This window comes from Sparus aurata, chromosome 9 (assembly GCF_900880675.1).
Source record: "Sparus aurata chromosome 9, fSpaAur1.1, whole genome shotgun sequence".
Classification (NCBI taxonomy): Eukaryota; Metazoa; Chordata; class Actinopteri; order Spariformes; family Sparidae; genus Sparus; species Sparus aurata.
In genome coordinates, this window is record NC_044195.1 from 15614489 (window position 1) to 15631818 (window position 17330).

The 17330-nt window shown below is 41.8% G+C and overlaps 1 protein-coding gene across 3 annotated transcripts in view; it reads right to left on the bottom strand.

The window, feature by feature from the left end:
* The window catches only part of myo16 (myosin XVI), a 72252-nt gene extending 57469 nt beyond the window's left edge, over nt 1–14783 (bottom strand). For all 3 annotated transcript variants that reach the window (XR_003985415.1, XM_030429560.1, XM_030429558.1), the window contains exons 1-4: nt 13718–14783; nt 6128–6236; nt 3391–3515; nt 3029–3154 (exon numbers count right to left, since the gene is read on the bottom strand). Coding sequence is in view for 2 of the 3 variants with exons in the window: in XM_030429560.1 (XP_030285420.1) it covers nt 3029–3154; nt 3391–3515; nt 6128–6236; nt 13718–13942 (585 nt within the window). In the remaining variant the exon portion in view is untranslated. The remainder of the gene's footprint in view (nt 1–3028; nt 3155–3390; nt 3516–6127; nt 6237–13717) is intronic.
* Nucleotides 14784–17330: the final 2547 nt, after the last annotated feature.

Genomic DNA, 17330 nt, shown 5'->3' on the forward strand with positions numbered 1-17330 from the left:
CCCAGAAATGGCCTCAGCAGCTCAATAAATATTAAAGCATAGTTTCAAAATGAAAGCAAGATGGTATAGTTGATAATCAAACACATCTACTCAACCAGAGCTAATTATAGGAAAACATTCAAGGAAAATAGCAAAGCAAAATAAATCTCCTCCTATTGTTCAAATTTTAGACTGCTCTATTTAGCTGCAATTTAGCAAACACTGTTTAGGGGTCACTACCAAGGAAAATACTTCTGATTGCCTGGAAGATTTCCACTGAGTTGTATGCCAAACATATTCAAGCATTTTTACAGTTAACTACTGCATACAGTACAGTATATCAAACAGCTGACATTAACAGCTAGTGAAGCTAACCACAAACTAAATTATTCCTTCTTAGTGCTGATTTTTAACAGCTCCTTCATCAAAAAAACATTTCCAGACACTTCACTCCACTAAAATCAAACCTAAATAAAAAAATATTTCACACTATTATTATGAAAACATTTATGTGACAGTGGCTCTGAAAGGAGCTTTTCACAGTCTGAATCACAGGCATTTCTTCTAAAAATGATTAACTAACAAACTGCGTATATACAGTTAGATAGTCTTTGTCATTTATGAGACACACCTAGTTTCACAAATGAAACATGATGAATAATGGGAATTGTAGCATCTTTTTTCTATAGGTTTTAGATTGTCACCCATAGAAAGCCATTCCAGTTTCTGTCATGGCACCCTATTTCTGAAAAAAATGTTTGGTAGTGAATGGAGAGGGACAAGGTGACAACAAGGTGACAACAAGGTGACGTATGTTGAGTGAGACGATGTAGTTTATTGAGCGGTTTCATGCAAAACTAAATTTTACTATCTTTACACAAACAGTGCGTTTACTGACTTTAAAAAGCATCTTTTTATTTCACAAACATAATTTTTGTAATTCATGCCACAATTCAAACTGGATTCAACATTTATTTGTCACTCCCCATTGACCACTGTCCCATTTATTTCCAAAATAATGCCTCATGAGGTTCATCAAAAGGGGCCTGACTTCGGCTCGCAACACCAGGGACTGAAAGTCAGGATATCTCAGCCTCTGCCAATTAATTTTAATATGACTCCTGGGATTCCCCCAACTTTATGGAAATCATTTACTGAAATGGATTGATAACCAACATATGTTTCTGAATGCAGTTCCAAACACAGAAGCGGGAGAACTTCTTTGTACTACGGTAATGTAATAAGACATCGCCTGCAGTACACAAGAGAGTGACTCAGCACATTCAGCAGAGTGGCTCTGACCCACAGCAACAGCTGGTCGGCTATGAGTCCACAGCATCTCTACCGCCCACAAACCCTGTCAGCTGCACTCACACCCTATAAATACTGACAACACGTCAGTCGCACCACAGGATATGAACTCCTCAACAGGTAAAAGTTTGGAGGAAGACCAGGAAAAGGTCATCAGTATATGAGGATCAGTGCAGACAAAGCAATCTCACAGAACCGTTTTTATTAAGGTTCCAAATGTCCTTTAAATATTTGTGAAATGTGAAAATGAATCTGAGATTAATATTATAGTACTTTCATATAAATCAGGTGGTAGCGAAATTGCTAGTTTCTTTCACACCATCATTATAATACTGAATTAATGAATCCAATCCCAACAGGGCTGTATTCTAACATCCCCTCACCTTTGTTTGAATTCAACATAAAACTATTTAAAATTCTTCCCCCAGGAGAGCACAACTTGAAAAGCCTTGACTCAAACCAAGAGAGGCAAGTGCTAGGTTCTAACTTATCACAACACAGGGAGAGGGAAGCTTAATTAGCTGCAGTAATAGGGTCATACATCTTCTTAAAGGGTCAGTGCAGTACATGCGCCACACTGCGGAAGGGGTCTTTGGGTTTAATGTAGCAGTTAGTGTTACAGTTGCCAGCAATGGTATCTAGGCAACAGTTTGCTTGAGCCTCATATCAGCAAAACCTCTTATTAGCGGGGCCAGTGATTCACTTGGCTGGATACATACACACATCTTGAAGCGCTGCATTACTGACGTCTCACTGTCAGAGCAGCTATAAGGGAATGGTGACAGGAAGTGAGTGTTACGAAGGCTCAGGGAGTAGTTGGTATGCAGGAGGCAAAGTCCTGGCACCGGTAAGGAGCCGATGACTGAGGTGATTTAGCACTGTGAGGGAAGCCTGATCGATTCTCCAATCCTCTAGACTGCCAATCTTGAGTCAGATTCACTTACTATACATATTATACACAGACAGACAGACAGACAGACAGACGCACACACACACACGCAAATATATAGAGTAACTGTTTATGCAGAAAGTCTGAAAACAAAGAGACACAAGGATGTACATTTGTACATTTAGATCTACTGATTTTACTATCATCAGCTGGATAAAGGAAGAAGAAACAAAGGCAGCAGATCCTCATGAATGAAACAGAGAAAGGCTGCAAGGTAACAGAGAGGAAGAAAGGATTTTAAAAACACACTCTAGCAGGGAAAAAACATAGCTTAAGGGTAGATGAACCAAAGATGTAGAGAGCGACTCTAAATACCAAATGAATAAATTCTCTTTGTCAGCAGCCGAGCACACAGCCCAGAAATGTAATTAAATATCTAGTTGGGTCAGCAAGATCTTAAAGTGATCACTTCCCCTTCCTTCATAGCTGGACCCTTTCCAAACCACCAGATAACATCGCTCCAACAGCTTGCCGCTGCCCCACATGGAAATCACTCTCCTTTCCTCTCAGAGAGATCATTAGACTGCTAACCTGAAAGGTTTTGCCGTTCTATGCCAACAGTTTGACTGTTCCTAATCAATAGGCACAAAAAGAACGGTTTATCAAAGTGCGCGCAGTTGTACCTGGAGGCAGTTTCCTCAGAGGAACAATGCATCTGTCAATAATTTCCTCATTATTTCATGAATGACTCAAATCACATTGGATCATGGCAGCTAGATGACTTCAAATGAAGGGACTTCTTCAATAAAATCAACAAAAGTTTGACATTTTGCTGAGTAGTTGAGTTACCTGTCCATATTTAGCAGCCAGGTGGAGAGGGGTCCAAAAGTTGTTGTCAGCAGGATGAGGGTCCGCCCCACTCTCCAGCAACACAGACACCACCTCTCTGTAACCACTGGCACATGCTATGTGGAGCTTCAGAGAGAGAGAGAGAGAGAGAGAGAGAGAGAGAGAGAGAGAGAGAGAGAGAGAGAGAGAGAGAGAGAGAGAGAGAGAGAGAGAGAGAGAGAGAGAGAGAGAGAGAGAGAGAGAGAGAGAGAGAGAGAGAGAGAGAGAGAGAGAGAGAGAGAGAGAGGAGAAAAGATAAAGTTATGATAGCAAAGAGGAGAAGCTAAAAGATCTGGTCAGAGAATAAATGGGATCTTTCTTACCAAAGTGACCCCATCATCACTTGGCTGGTTGAGGCCTCCCCCTGTGGCTATAAGCTGTCTAACATCAGACAGCATCATGCTCGGTCTCTGCGTCTTCATGGTGTGCATGGATGACACATCCACACCTAAAAAACACAAACACAGGGGAGACACATGTTAGATTAAAGGTGGAGTAGGTGAAGTGAAATACAGTTGATGGTTGAGTCTCTTTCCCATCAAATACTGATGCTTTGGGTTGGTGGCTCAGCGATCAACTGTCTTGCTCCAGAATCGCTGACTCCAACTTTAGGTCTTTAGTTGTAATGCTTCAATGAATAGTTTGGCATTTTGGGAAATGATTCATTTTCTGACCAATAATTGGATGAGTATTTCAATATCACTCTCAATCTGTATGTTAAAAATGAAGCTGGAATGAGGAGGTGTTAGCTTAGCATAGCATAAAGAGTGGAAATAGATGAAACAACTAGTCCTGCCCTGTCCAAAGGAATAAAAAAAATCATGTGTAGAGCTCAGTTGTTAATAAGCACCCAAGTATATACGTGATGTGTTGTGGTTTTAATAGGCATTACATGCCAGACTATTCATTGGCCAGGAGCAGAGGACTTATTTCCAAACTCCCAGTAAGAAAAAAAAATCCATATTTCCCAAAATGGTGAACTATTCCTTTAAACCTCAAACCAAATATCAACTACTATGACAGTAACTGACTAGAAATATATGGGTTGAGTTAGATTTAAAGAGTAACTCCAACAATTTTACACATTAAAGTTTGACTACAAGTCTTAGAGTACAACCTTATATGTGAAAAAGAAGTTTAAAGACTTTTGTGGCTCCAGAGGAAGCTGCATATAAATTGTTTCCAGTGATGTCACTCAGTTGCCAATTTGCATTGTAGGTAATGTTCGCAACAGGTTTTGAAAAGGACGAAAAAGTTGTGCAATAAAAAAGGTGACTGATTTTCAAAACCTGGTGACTACATTACCCACAATGCATCGTGGTCACCGGGTGACATCAATGGGGGCAATTTATCAGATTACATGCAGCTTCCTCTGGAGCCACAAAAGGCTTTATATGCCTACTCCTTTTTCTCACATATGCAGAAGTACTCTCCAAGAGATGTAAATACAGTTTAATGTGTAACATTGTAGAACGTATAAAAAAATTACCCTTTAATTATAGGACTCTAACAAGATTCCCCAGTTTGTGCTGAATGCTTGAATTTCAGTGGTGGTGCGGTATCAGTGCTGGATTACAGCATGCAATTTTAGGAGGCTGTGGTGGCTGTGAGTGCAGCACAGACAGTGAAAACACCCACAAGCTGACACTGAACAGGAAACCATCTTGTGCAAAAACCAAAGCCTGGCAGGTCGAGTGACGATCCAAAGTGACCCTTATGCTGATGACACCTAAATGAACAAATCATCCAATATTCATACAGAGCTCCAGTCCCTGGCCTGAACGATTCAGGGCCAGTTTGTCCCCTGGGGTCATGCAAACAAACAAAGGTCTACGAGGGCATCTATCCAAAACTATGATTAGTGCACAGCTCCATAATCATATACACAGAGTGGACCTTGCTTTAATAGCGTGGATTGATTATCGATGAATCTATATTTCACTCGGATAAGCTCTAGGCCACTAACTAATGGGACATTTCCAACTCGACCGGTTGGATTAGTTAATCAATAAGTTTGTCTTTACAAACAAATGAGAACCACAGGGCGTGTTCCTTTCTGAGACGTGCTTATAGGAACATTAATGTCACAGAAGAAAATTCGTATTCTCTCCAATGCCAGTACTTGGCACCCCTCCTTACACTCAGCGAGGACAGTGAGCAGAATAACAGAATTTCTATTTTTTTCCTGATGTAGAGACACATGGACAGTCTATCTTTTTCCCACAACCACACAAACTTGATGGGGATGGAGAGCATGCAGCCAAGTTGCTATAGCAACAGAGGCAGAGGGAGCCTGTGAGTAAGAGTATGTTTCATGGTGGCAAAGCCCAGTGCGATGGGGGAGTATCAGGGGAGCTGAAGGTAGGCAGGAGGGAAGAGATCACCACAGGAGCTGGCAGACAGAAGCAGAGAGAATTTCAGAGAGTAGCTGTGTCTGTGTGTGTGTGTGTGTGTGTGTGTTTCTGTGTGTGTGCGCTGTGTGTGTGTGTGTGTGTGTGTGTGTGTGTGTGTGTGTGTGTGTGTGTGTGTGTGTGTGTGTGTGTGTGTGTAGGGGGTCTTAGCTTTGATGAGTTAGCTGTCTGCTGTCAGGGGCTTGAATTTGTCATATCATCCCTGTGGCCATTGACAGATGGATGAGGGAAGACCCTCCATCATTGTCTATATCAGTTTCTATCTAGCTTTGTCAGCACGATACCCGTCCCCCTCTTTCTGCATGTCTCTCTGTATTTCTCTAACGTTTTTCCTTGTTTCTCCCTCTGTCACTCTATGTGGCAGTGTGCCTCCAACTCTCCTGTGCCTTCATCTGTGTTAATCGCAGCTCCTGTGTTGACCTTCTCCTCTCTCTGCGGGAGACCAGTGCCCCAATTGCAATCTGCCATCATTAGGCCTGTGGGTGTACTTCACCTTCACACACAGAACACCTACTGTTTAACTGCCGGTACGACACATTAACCATTCACATGATCCCAATAACTCCTAAATGAAGAAAAATGGAATATTTACTTTTTCAAATTCCCCACTGTTAATAAAGCTCATGATGAATAAAATGTTACACTTTACCGTTTTCCTCCAGGTGCTTTCGGAGGATATAGCTGGTTTCAGTCCCCTCAGAGGCGTAGTCAAGAGGAATGTTTCCGTTGACGTCCTGCAGCAGAACGTTCACACCGGCCTTCCAGACACAGGGCAGAAGAAAGCAGAGGAGACACAAACAAACAGAGTTTTAGCCGGGGCCATTCATCAGACTTGAATCGATGATAAACTGGGCCCCATTATCTTGGCCTCCCAGAGGGGTGTACCTGGGTAGAACCATGGAGACATTAACAGACAATACAGTGTTTGAATTAAAGAACTCATTAAATAACTGCCCGGGGGAGCGGCGGGTGTGGGGGGGCGTAGGTGACCGTTACCTGGGATCAGCGGGGTGAGCGCATGTATGCGTGTGACAAGATTAATGTGTGTTTACCGACAAGGACCCCTCCAGAGCAGTCTTCTGTTATAGGGTTGGATAACATGGGAGACCTTCCCTCAGGCTCCTTTAATGACTCATACTCTGACGACAGCGCAGTCTTTGGTCACAATATGGTCATGATTTATTGCTTCTCTTTGGAGGAATTCTGCTGCACTCATTATTTGCAAAAACGCTGCAATGCTTTACCAGCAGAGCAGAAATGTGTAAAAGCCACGCAACATGTACTCATGTAGACTTTTACTTCTGTCCTTTTCCATTTTATCACCCCCTCTTCAGGGTTAGGTACTAAAAGTAACAAACATCCTTTCAAGTGAGGATTGTCAGCATCCAGCCATAAATCGCTTCCTGTTGTTTGACTAAACCATAAAAGACAGGCCGGTGTAACGATCGTAGCTGGACCAGGTCTGATAACATGGACATGGGAGTCTAAGTAAGAACCCTTATTGAATATTTACAGCTAATAGAATTCTAACGACCCAGTTGCAGTGCGGCAAAGAGATTTACGACCTAGTCCTCCGGCAGAGAGGGAGTGGATGGAGAAAGCGAAAAATGAGAGGAACAGGGCTGATGGAGAGAGCAAGCTGACAGAGCACAATAAGAGCTGTTAACCCTAGTGATCTGAAAACTGCAAAACCAAAAGCACAGACTGAGCCTGAAACCCTCAAGGCAACCTTGAATCTCAATTAAAAGGTTTTTTATCAATTATGAAAAATGTTATGCAGATATTCATCCAAATGCCAAGCAATTACAGTGCAATAAAGGCAGCACAATGCTGTCTATTACAGCTATCGGAATATCTGTTCTGGTGAGCTCTGCGGTTTCATTGTGCACCCATCTGTGTTGTCTAGGGGGAGCTGTTTTCGCTCACTTATGAGGGTTAGTTAGGGGTTAACAAAGGGAATTAATTAACATTAACAAATATCAGCTACTGACTATTCATGAGCAAACAAGAAGCCTTATCTCAATGTGAAGCACAGCTTGAAGAGCAGGAGATGAGATGATGAGCGAGTCAGAGAGAGCGCATAATATTATACCCCCTCCACCCACCACTACCCACGGACACATAGAAATACACACACTCAGGCACACTTCATTTCCCATCCCTCCCTTATCCTCTAATGTCAAATTTGGACCGCTCCATATCTTTATTCGTTAGATTTGTGCTTCGTCCCCAAACGGTGATCAACTTCCTCATAAACCTGACAGCTCCACTCAGGTGGCCTCTGCTAACATGTGAGTGTGTGTGTTGTTGTGAGTGTGTGCATGTGGCAGTGTGTGTGTATGCTGTCTTGTTGGTATAAAGGAGTGCGCTAACCGAGACAATTCACTTCAAGGTCCAGTAAAAGTCAATAGGGGTCGGGCTGGATGAAGTTATTAGCTGACAGACAGATATATCTCACTCTGTCTGTCAGGAGGTCACTCTCACCACTGGACTCACAGCGCACTCACATTACAGTGGCACAAAAAACAGTGGTGGGCCAGTAAAGTGGGCAACAATTGTATCAGGGGGGCCTCCACTGATCCCTGCCACCAGTTTGTAAGGCTATGCATGTATTGAACATTTCTTAGAACTAAGTAGGTAATTGTATAGCAGGCTAGAAAAGAAGGCTACTTAAGCAGTTACTTTTCAAAATAAAATAATCTTTTTCACATGAAAAAATTGTGTATTCGTGGCTGTTTCATAATTATGTATGACTGAATTTGTGCTCTTTCAAAGAAAGTGTAGTAACGAGCTGAATGACATTAAAACATTTATTTTCATGTGAAGATGTGTCCCTTGCATAATCCCTAAATTCACAATCATAAGCGAGTTGACAACATAGCACTGCATTGTTAAAAATACATTAAACTGAAAAGGCTATACTTGCCATCCTGAGCCTATGTAGCTGTACACAAGTTGACAATAAAAAAATGTCACTAGAGAAATAATTTATGTGAAGTTCTGTTATGGCATACAAAGCTCCACCAGACAACCAGACACAGATTATGGCAAAGGAAGCATGATGTGTGGGCCAATCGATCCAGAGACATTAATCATGTGTCTGAGCTCACATGATAAGCGCTGACAGATATAAATGAGCTGATGCAGGCTGGCAGCCATGCAGGCTGTAAGGGGTAACAAGTTGACTTCTGACCCCGACACACTCCCCGCCACGACATGATGAATCCACCTCGGACGTCTCTGAGATGAAAATCTGTTAATGCTACATTGCCCAGTGGTTCATAATGGAAGTTGTTACATGCAGTGACTGTCACAGAATCAACAACAAGTCTGCGCTGAAGACTGTCCCTGGGCCTTTATATTTTCTCAGATTTTTTCCCCAAAAAATACAATCCAGTGTAAACAAATTCCTCAAACTTAATAATTCAAAAGTTGTGCCAAAAGAAACGTACCAGAGGCAACATGTTTTTACAATCGAGCAATGATTTTATTATCCTTAACTGACTGCACACGACATCTGCTCGGCTATGATCTGCCACGCTGCAGCTATGTGATGAGGCAGAAACAACAGAGTCTGCAGGGAAAAAAACTGTAATGACCACCCTCTTTCTAAATCACCATAAAGCTTTTTTTGTCTCCAGTTTCTTTTGCTGCACATTGACCATCATGCAGATACCGATGCAAGGATGAGACAACACATTGTATTTTCAACCACCCAACAACTGACAACAGTTCTTCATGATAACACTTGCATGTGCATTATGATCAGGATTTAGTTATACAAAAGCAGGATTGTTCACAAACTCTGCATCTGGACATTGCCATGAAATTATTAGTGTTGATAAATCGCTAGACTTTAAAGGTTTGGGACTTCAATCAGAGCATTTTATAGACCGTACATCTGTGCAACAATTTCTTAATGAACCACTATCATGTTTAAGTGAGGCAGGGCTATATTATCAGCAGAAAACCACCAAAAATTCAACTGGTGTTAAGTGGAGTTCGGTGCAGCCAGGGGCCTGCTGGTTATCGACTTCAAAAGACTCCAAGTTCACAAGTGTTAAATTCATCATTTACAAGCACGGAAAGTGGGTCAATCCTACAACTATAACCCCACTGGGTTTGGAGCTATGAGATGAGAAAAAAACATTTTGGAACAGAACGTGTCTCGCATGGAACACATGATTGCCTTGCTACATCTTCCTCTGCACACGTTTACAGACTTAAAGCTAGTGTCTCACAGGGAACTACATTATCACAGAGAAGAAAAGAAAAGAAGACTTACGTACCCTGGTGGTACATAGTTAAAAGCCCTATTTGCACTGGACTAGTATTACCTAGGGAGTTCTAGTAATTTGTATTAATTGCAGAGGGCGATTATTTAGTAGGAATTCCACAGCAAACATATTTTGCCAAACAAAGGTCACCTGATATATAAGCTTAACCTAAGTTCCATCAGAAAGACTGTCTCAAATGCAAATTCATTCACAATTCTCTCTCCCCACAGCATTTACTCCAATCAAACCAATCAAATTTTGCCACGATTAAATCAACCAATCATGTGGGTGCTAATAAACTTCTACATCTGTTCTCTTCTCTGCTGTTGTTAGCTGTCGTTTCAGTGCACAATCCTTGCGACTGTCCTCCACCCCATTCCCCTCAAGTTCATCATATCCAGTGCTGAGGGCAAGCTCACCACAGTCCACCTCATCCCATCCAGATCTTCAGCCATATATCTTCAACCCATCACCACTACCAATATCTGGGTTCCATCGGGGGTAGGGGGTTTCCTTTACCACTTTCAGCTTCACCTCATATTTATCATCTGATGTGCACATGGCAATAAAGATATTATTTATTGACTCAGGACAAAGTCTCTCCTGATTGAAATGTCAGTCCTGTGCGAATCAGCATCTGGATCCAGGCGTATATGCAATTTCATTGTGCCTCATAATATGTTGACCAGCAGACAACAGCTGTGCTGCAAGATCGGCTCTATTGACATTCAAAACCAGTGCAAGTGAAGTTTGGGAGCAACAAGAGGTTGTCACATTCAAGTAAAGCCACAAAGCATCTGTTACTAGATCTAAATGAGCTGCAAATGCTTGTAACAAACAGTAAGTTGGCAAAACAACTCAAAACTAAATTATTAATGTGGCTACTGAAGGACAGATGCCTCATTTCTGAAACACTGAGCCTTGCATCTTATCCAATGGATAATGGCAGGAAATCTGGGTAGAAAATTGTACTCCTGTGCGAATGCGTTGCAAGAAATGCAGACGTGTGGGATTAATTTTTAAATCACTTGAAATCCCCTGGTAATTGTGCAAATAGGGCTCCAACACTGTGTCAAAAATGAGCTTTCTCTTAGGGAGACAGGCAGAATTTGGTCTGCAATTAACTCTAATCACTTACCACATCTTTTCAGTTCAGTCAGAGTTCAGTCACTTTTCAGTTTCATAAAAAAGTGAAATTAGGAAGACATAATTAAGCCACTAGAAGAAGTAGGATTTGATAAGTATCTTGTGGGCTGCGGCTTTGAATAGAAGACCAACTAAGATGCAACACATGGAGATTAAGAAACTCTGTTGAGTCATCCTGATCCATTTATACGAAGCAAGGTAAATCAAGAACTGGTCTATGTGAAATCAAATTAAGACATCAAGAGTTCAGCCTGGTTTTGTTCAATAATCTGACTGTTTTAATATTTCAGTGGAATCATTCATATAAACCAAACACCTTGTTTTGTTTTCACTTGCGAAGAGAAGCTCCACTGTGCCACTTAGCTGGCAGTTAATGCTGCCAGGTTCTCAAAGACCAACCTTAACCAGAGCTGGAGCAAGGAATAGGTTTAGGAATGTATTTAGAAATGGGCTGGGAATGTGATAGTTTAGAAACAGCTAACTTGTCCTCCTGCGGTTTGGAAGCAGGAGATAAGAGAATTAACACTGCTGTCAATCTGGACATGGAGCGACAATGCACTCAGACTCCTCATCAATCCCTCTCCCACCTCCCCTACTTTCCCCACAAGACAAGCCTGCTAACATCTCTGTCAGCAAAAATCCTGCCTGATTCTCAGCATAGGAACTGGAGACAGGAAATCAAGGACACAGAAGCTGAGGACGAGTGGAAGGGGAGGGAGTAAGAGGTGGAGGAGTGGGACACAATAGATTAGTACATATTAGCAGCACTATTCCTTCCCTTGCCAATCAAAGATAAAGCTGCCAGTCAAGCTCCTCCAGCGAGACCACTGTTCCACTTCTCATTAAAACGTACAACCATGGTATTCAGAGGAAAGATCTCCCTCATACAGCTCAGATAAGGCAGCAGAGCAGAATGACTGGGCACTGGCACGGTCTGTGGAGGAGGAGATGGGTGTCAAAATGAATGAATGGAAGAAAAAGGGACATAGCATCTCTATCGGAAATACGGCTTGACTGAAGCTATTTTTACCCTGTTAGACAGGAAGAGTCTTTGGCTCCCCTTTCAGAGAACATCTTCCCCACTTATTATAGCAGGAAAATAGACTCAAGTGTTCATTCTACTCCAAAGAGACAAAAAAAAAGCACTCAATGCAAATGTGCACAATTTTGAAAAAATTAAGATGTTTCCAGTCAAGAGGAAGAAATAGAGGATGCATTTCTGTCTTTCTGTCTCATGCAGAAAAACCTCTAAGCCAAAACTGTGTTGATCCAAATATCACATAATGGTCACAGATTTCCTATCCTTCTGATAAACAATGACAAACCGGCAGGCTCATGTGTTTACTATCAACTTTATGTTGTTGTTGAATTTCTTTTTGTTTAGTAGTAGAAGGACCAATCAGGTCTGGTGTCTTTGTTTTGAGAAGATTATAAACTCTCCCTTCACATTCAAGGTATCTTTTTTCTTCAACCTATCAGTGTTTTACATGTTTATTCAATATGCACACAGTAAAAGTAGAGCATTTTTCCACAACAGCATGCACAATGCCACACGAGCAGAGGAATATACAGTCAACAAATAAACAAAGAACATTCAGGCTGTGAAAGCTAAAAACTGTTTTGGTACTGGAGTAAGCTGGAGGAATGTTTGAACTTTTCACAGTGTTGAATCAGATTTTTTGAATTTCTTAGAAATTACTTCCTCTTTGTTTCTTTTCTTTCTTCACCCCCTGCTGCTCTATTCCAAGAGGGCTGAGTTCTGTGTCAATATGACCTCATTAACTAAAAACTAGTTCTGTTGTGGTAGTGAATGGGAAGCATTTAGTTGCTGCCTCCCAGGGAGCAGTATTAACTCTCTCTCCCTCTCCATCTTTCTCTCATGTATTGCATATCATGAAAGCATAACTCACTGAATAAATTGCATTTGCCATATCTATATCACAGCCTGCTCTACACATGATGCAGCCTTCATGAACCTCTGCCTTGAGGGAAATTAAACGCGTGCAAGTACACAAACACATGAAGCAACAGTCGTACAGTCACTACAGGCTGACAGATCCACTCTGCACATCCTTTGCCTGGCACCTCTTCAAACATACATTCCTCTTAGGAACGTCTCCTTCCTGCCCCGCATGCAGACAAACAGCAATCACTCAGGAGCCAATCAGCAGAACCAGGCTATACTGGATTCTATTGCGCTCCAGACTGCGCTAACCCTCCCCGGATCTAATCAGCACCAGCACAACTGACCCAGCGACCGGGGCTGGTTGTGCATACCCTCCCCTGCAGCTGGCCCTGCTCTCGTTATGGACCTAATCAGTACAACCACAGCTATTGATGAGACGGATCCGACAAACGCTGGAAACATCCCCCAACAGAACAGGCTCTCTCTTTGATATCATGTTATTGCCCTAAATTTCTAAATATTCTCAGTGAATCATCCGGGTTTTCCACAGAATGGAAAGTTGTGTCTCAAACCCTCGGTAATCCAAAACCCCTCGTCAATAGAAGATGCTCCACTTGGTGAGAAAAACTCTGGATGACTAATGTGAATACAGCCAGTACGGAGCTCTTATGCCAACCCCTTCCAAAACACTAATCTAATTTGTTGCCGACACGCTTGGAATTGCAAGGATCAACAGGAAAATGACTGAAATTACAGCCAAAAAGTGTGTAAATGCTTGTGCTTGTCTATAAGTGTGTGTGCGCGTGTGTTTGTGTGTGTGTGCGTGAGTGTGTGCAGCACTGTTTCAAATCTAATCTTCCCCACCCCCCCAAATAAACCACATGCTAATCTTTGCATGTGTGCGTCTTACCAGCAGCAGCAGCAGCACCACATCTGCGTGGTCACACACACACGCTACGTGCAGGGCTGTCCAAAGATCTTCGTCCTGCAGGTTGACATTCAGGCCTAGCTCGATCAGGAGTTCCGCCGCAAACACACTGTCGTGCCGAGCACACTGCAGAATGTGACAGTAGATTTTACTCATTAGTAGTTTGTCTCCTGAAGCATTGCTGACGACTGTATAAACATTACACATGGATGGCTCAGAGCATAATAATTAATGTATGTGAAAAACGTACTGTACGGCAATTATTATATTCTTGTATCGCCACAGGGTAACTTTTGTGCAAGAATTTGTAGAGTGCTAACTGTGAAAGCATGGAGAATGGGACATGGGACACCATCATGTCAGAGGACAACACCTCAGTCCTTCCTAATATTTCTGAATCCTTAGTAGCGTAATATGCCAGAGAAAAATAATAGGCATTTTCTTTATTGAGTTGTGACAAAACAAAAACACATTGCTGCAACATTTTCTTAATGAATGGGCATTGTCCAGGTGAACTTTTTGCAGTTTTGGTCAATCAGCTAGAAAAAGATTCATAATGAACAGCCCAGAGAGAATACAGGTTCTATAGGTACAAGGGTCTAGAAAGGACTTTAGTCAACAGGTAAACCAACATTTAAAAAAACATTCAACCTAAATCTAAATCCAGCATACATGGAAACACACATACAGTTAATAAAATACCACAGTAGCAGAGGATTGTAGACATAAATACACATTGTTTAACCCTATATTCAACCGAACAATAGAAAAATGAAACTGGGAGATAGTGTTAGCTATAGGATGCCACATAAATTGCATTAGAATGAAAATCACGTAGTCTCTCATCATAATGTGACAGAGAACATGTGCTTTAAAATACTACTTTTTTAGTTCTTACTTACATAACTTCATTCACACTGAAGTATAATAAAAAAACACATGGCAAATTAAGTTTTTTATAAGCAGACCTGTGTGTCTGCTTTTTTCTTGGATATAATTTTCAGTACACATAATGGAGTATCTTAATATTTTTCTACTTTTAATACATATTCCATGATTGCATAGTATGTGTGTCTGATAGGGGTTTGCCAAAATATCGATACTACGATATATTGCGATATTTCGTCTTGAGGTAAGTTATCGATACACTGGCGCCATATATCGATATTTAAAAATGTAAAAAAATATATATATATATTAGGGCTGTCAAAGTTAATGTGTTAATAACACGTTAATGCAACATCCTCTTAACGCTGTTAATTTTTTTAACGCGCGATTAACACTTGGCATAAAAAAAAAGAATGCGCATTGTTTGATTTACGGCCGTCGATGGCACCTGTAGTCTTGATCCAGAGTGTGGCAGAAGAATAAGAAAGGGAATCAGAAGAAGAAGAAGGAGGGTTGGTGGTTCGGGAAAAACACGGTGGACTGAAAAGCGAAAGCAAAAGGAAATGGAGAAAGGACTTATGAACGGCAAATTCACTTTCACTGCCAGATGGTTCGGTCGATAGGACAGAAGTTATCTGCACGTACTGTCGACATGAAATGAGTTACCATTGAAGTACGTCGAGTCTCAAATATCATTTGCAAGCCAAACACATGGCAGATGCAGAGAGCCCACCACCCCCCCCTCGCCAAAAGCAGACATCACCATGTTTTGATCCCATTTAGGGTGAGGGGATATTCTTTGAGCCTTTTACTTTCCTGCATGATTTGAAGTGTTGAATAAACATTTTAATAAAGCGAGCATATTTGCCTAACCCTAACCCTTTCTTATGTTGTTAAAAGTATTAAGAACATTAAAAAAATACATTAAGGTACATTTAGAACAGAAAAAAATGTGCCAAAAAAATTGTGATTAATCGCGAGTTAACTATGGACAAAATGCGATTAATCGCGATTAAAACAATTAATTGTTTGACAGCCCTAATACATATACACTACTCACAATAAGTTAGGGATATTGTTATTTACATGAGTGCTTTTCCTATTTGGTCTGAATTTTAATGAAATAAGTAAAAGTTCCCTTTGATATTACTAATAATGAATGAGAAGAAACACCATTTTCATCAGTTTAATATTCATTACCCCAAAAATTTAGACAATAACAAGGATAGCCCCAAACAACAAAAATTGACAATGTCAGTAGCGGGTGTTTCCACCTTTTGCCGCAATGACAGCTTGACAGCGACGTCTCATGCTCCTCACTAGCCTCATGATGTTGTTCTGAGGCAATGCGTTCCACTCCTCCACAAGTGCTACACGCAGTTCTGCCAGGTCACGTGGGGGTGGGCTACGATCATCCAGTCTCTGCTTCAACTGGTCCCAGACGTGCGCTATGGGGTTCAGGTCAGGGGACATTGCTGGCCATACCATATGAGGCACTCCGACATACTGAAGTCGAACTGGGACAATTCTGCCACGATGTAGTGGAGCATTATCATCCATGAACAGAAAGTTGGGGGTGTGCTGGCGGAATTGGGGGATGATGATGGGTTCTATGATGTCTCTGAGGTAAGAACGTGCAGTGCTGTGACATCTACAATAACCAAATCTGTTTTGCGCTGACTGGTGATGCCTGCCCAGACTGTTGCACCTCCTCCACCAAAAGGAACCCTGGGGACCATGTTGACCTCGGCGTGTCGCTCACCTCGCCTTCTCCAGCAACGCTGACGACCATCATTTCTGTGCAAGGTGACCCGACACTCATCAGTGAACAGGACGGTAGACCACTGCTGCATTGTCCAGGTCACATGGTCTTGTGCCCACTGCAAACGTTCACGGCGGTGTCTTGGTGTCAGTGGAGTCACCTGCAACGGTCGTCTGGCATTCAAGCCAAAGCGGTGGAGTCGGTTTCGAATGGTTTGTCTGGAAACCCTAGTACCCCTCACATCTCGTAACTGGGCCTGCAGCAGTGTGGCAGTTGCATAACGATGTCTGAGTGCCTAGGTCCTTAGGTACTGGTCATCGTTGCGGTCTGTCACTTGTGGGGCTCCACTTCTGGGTCTGTCAGGAACTCTGCCAGTAGTTCTGTGTCTTGATGCAAGTCTGCTGATGACACTTTGAGACACACCAAGTTCATGAGCAACATCTGACTGCCTGCCACCGACCCGAAGGCGCGCTATAGCCAGGTGGCGCTGCTCGTCCGTTAAGTGACGTCGTGTGTTCATGGCTGTTTGAATGATGAACTTGGATAGACTTACTGACAATACCAGCTTTTTATACCCACAGAATGTTGAAACTGATGCCACATTGAAAAGGGTTGTCTTTTAGTTTTTTGGTATTGGCCCCAATATGTAAGGCACACTGTACATAGTGAGACCATTACGTGGAAAACACAAAATGAGGTGTGTCTATCACCCCAATACAATTGCCTCCCTATCCCAAAACTCTCTGAAGTGAAACAAACACCGTATGTATGAAATCCACTGAGTCTCTCACAATATCCCTAACTTATTGTGAGTAGTGTATATATATATATATATATACATATATATACATATATATATATATATACATATATACACATATACATATATATATACATATATACACATATACATATATATACACATATACATATATACACATATAC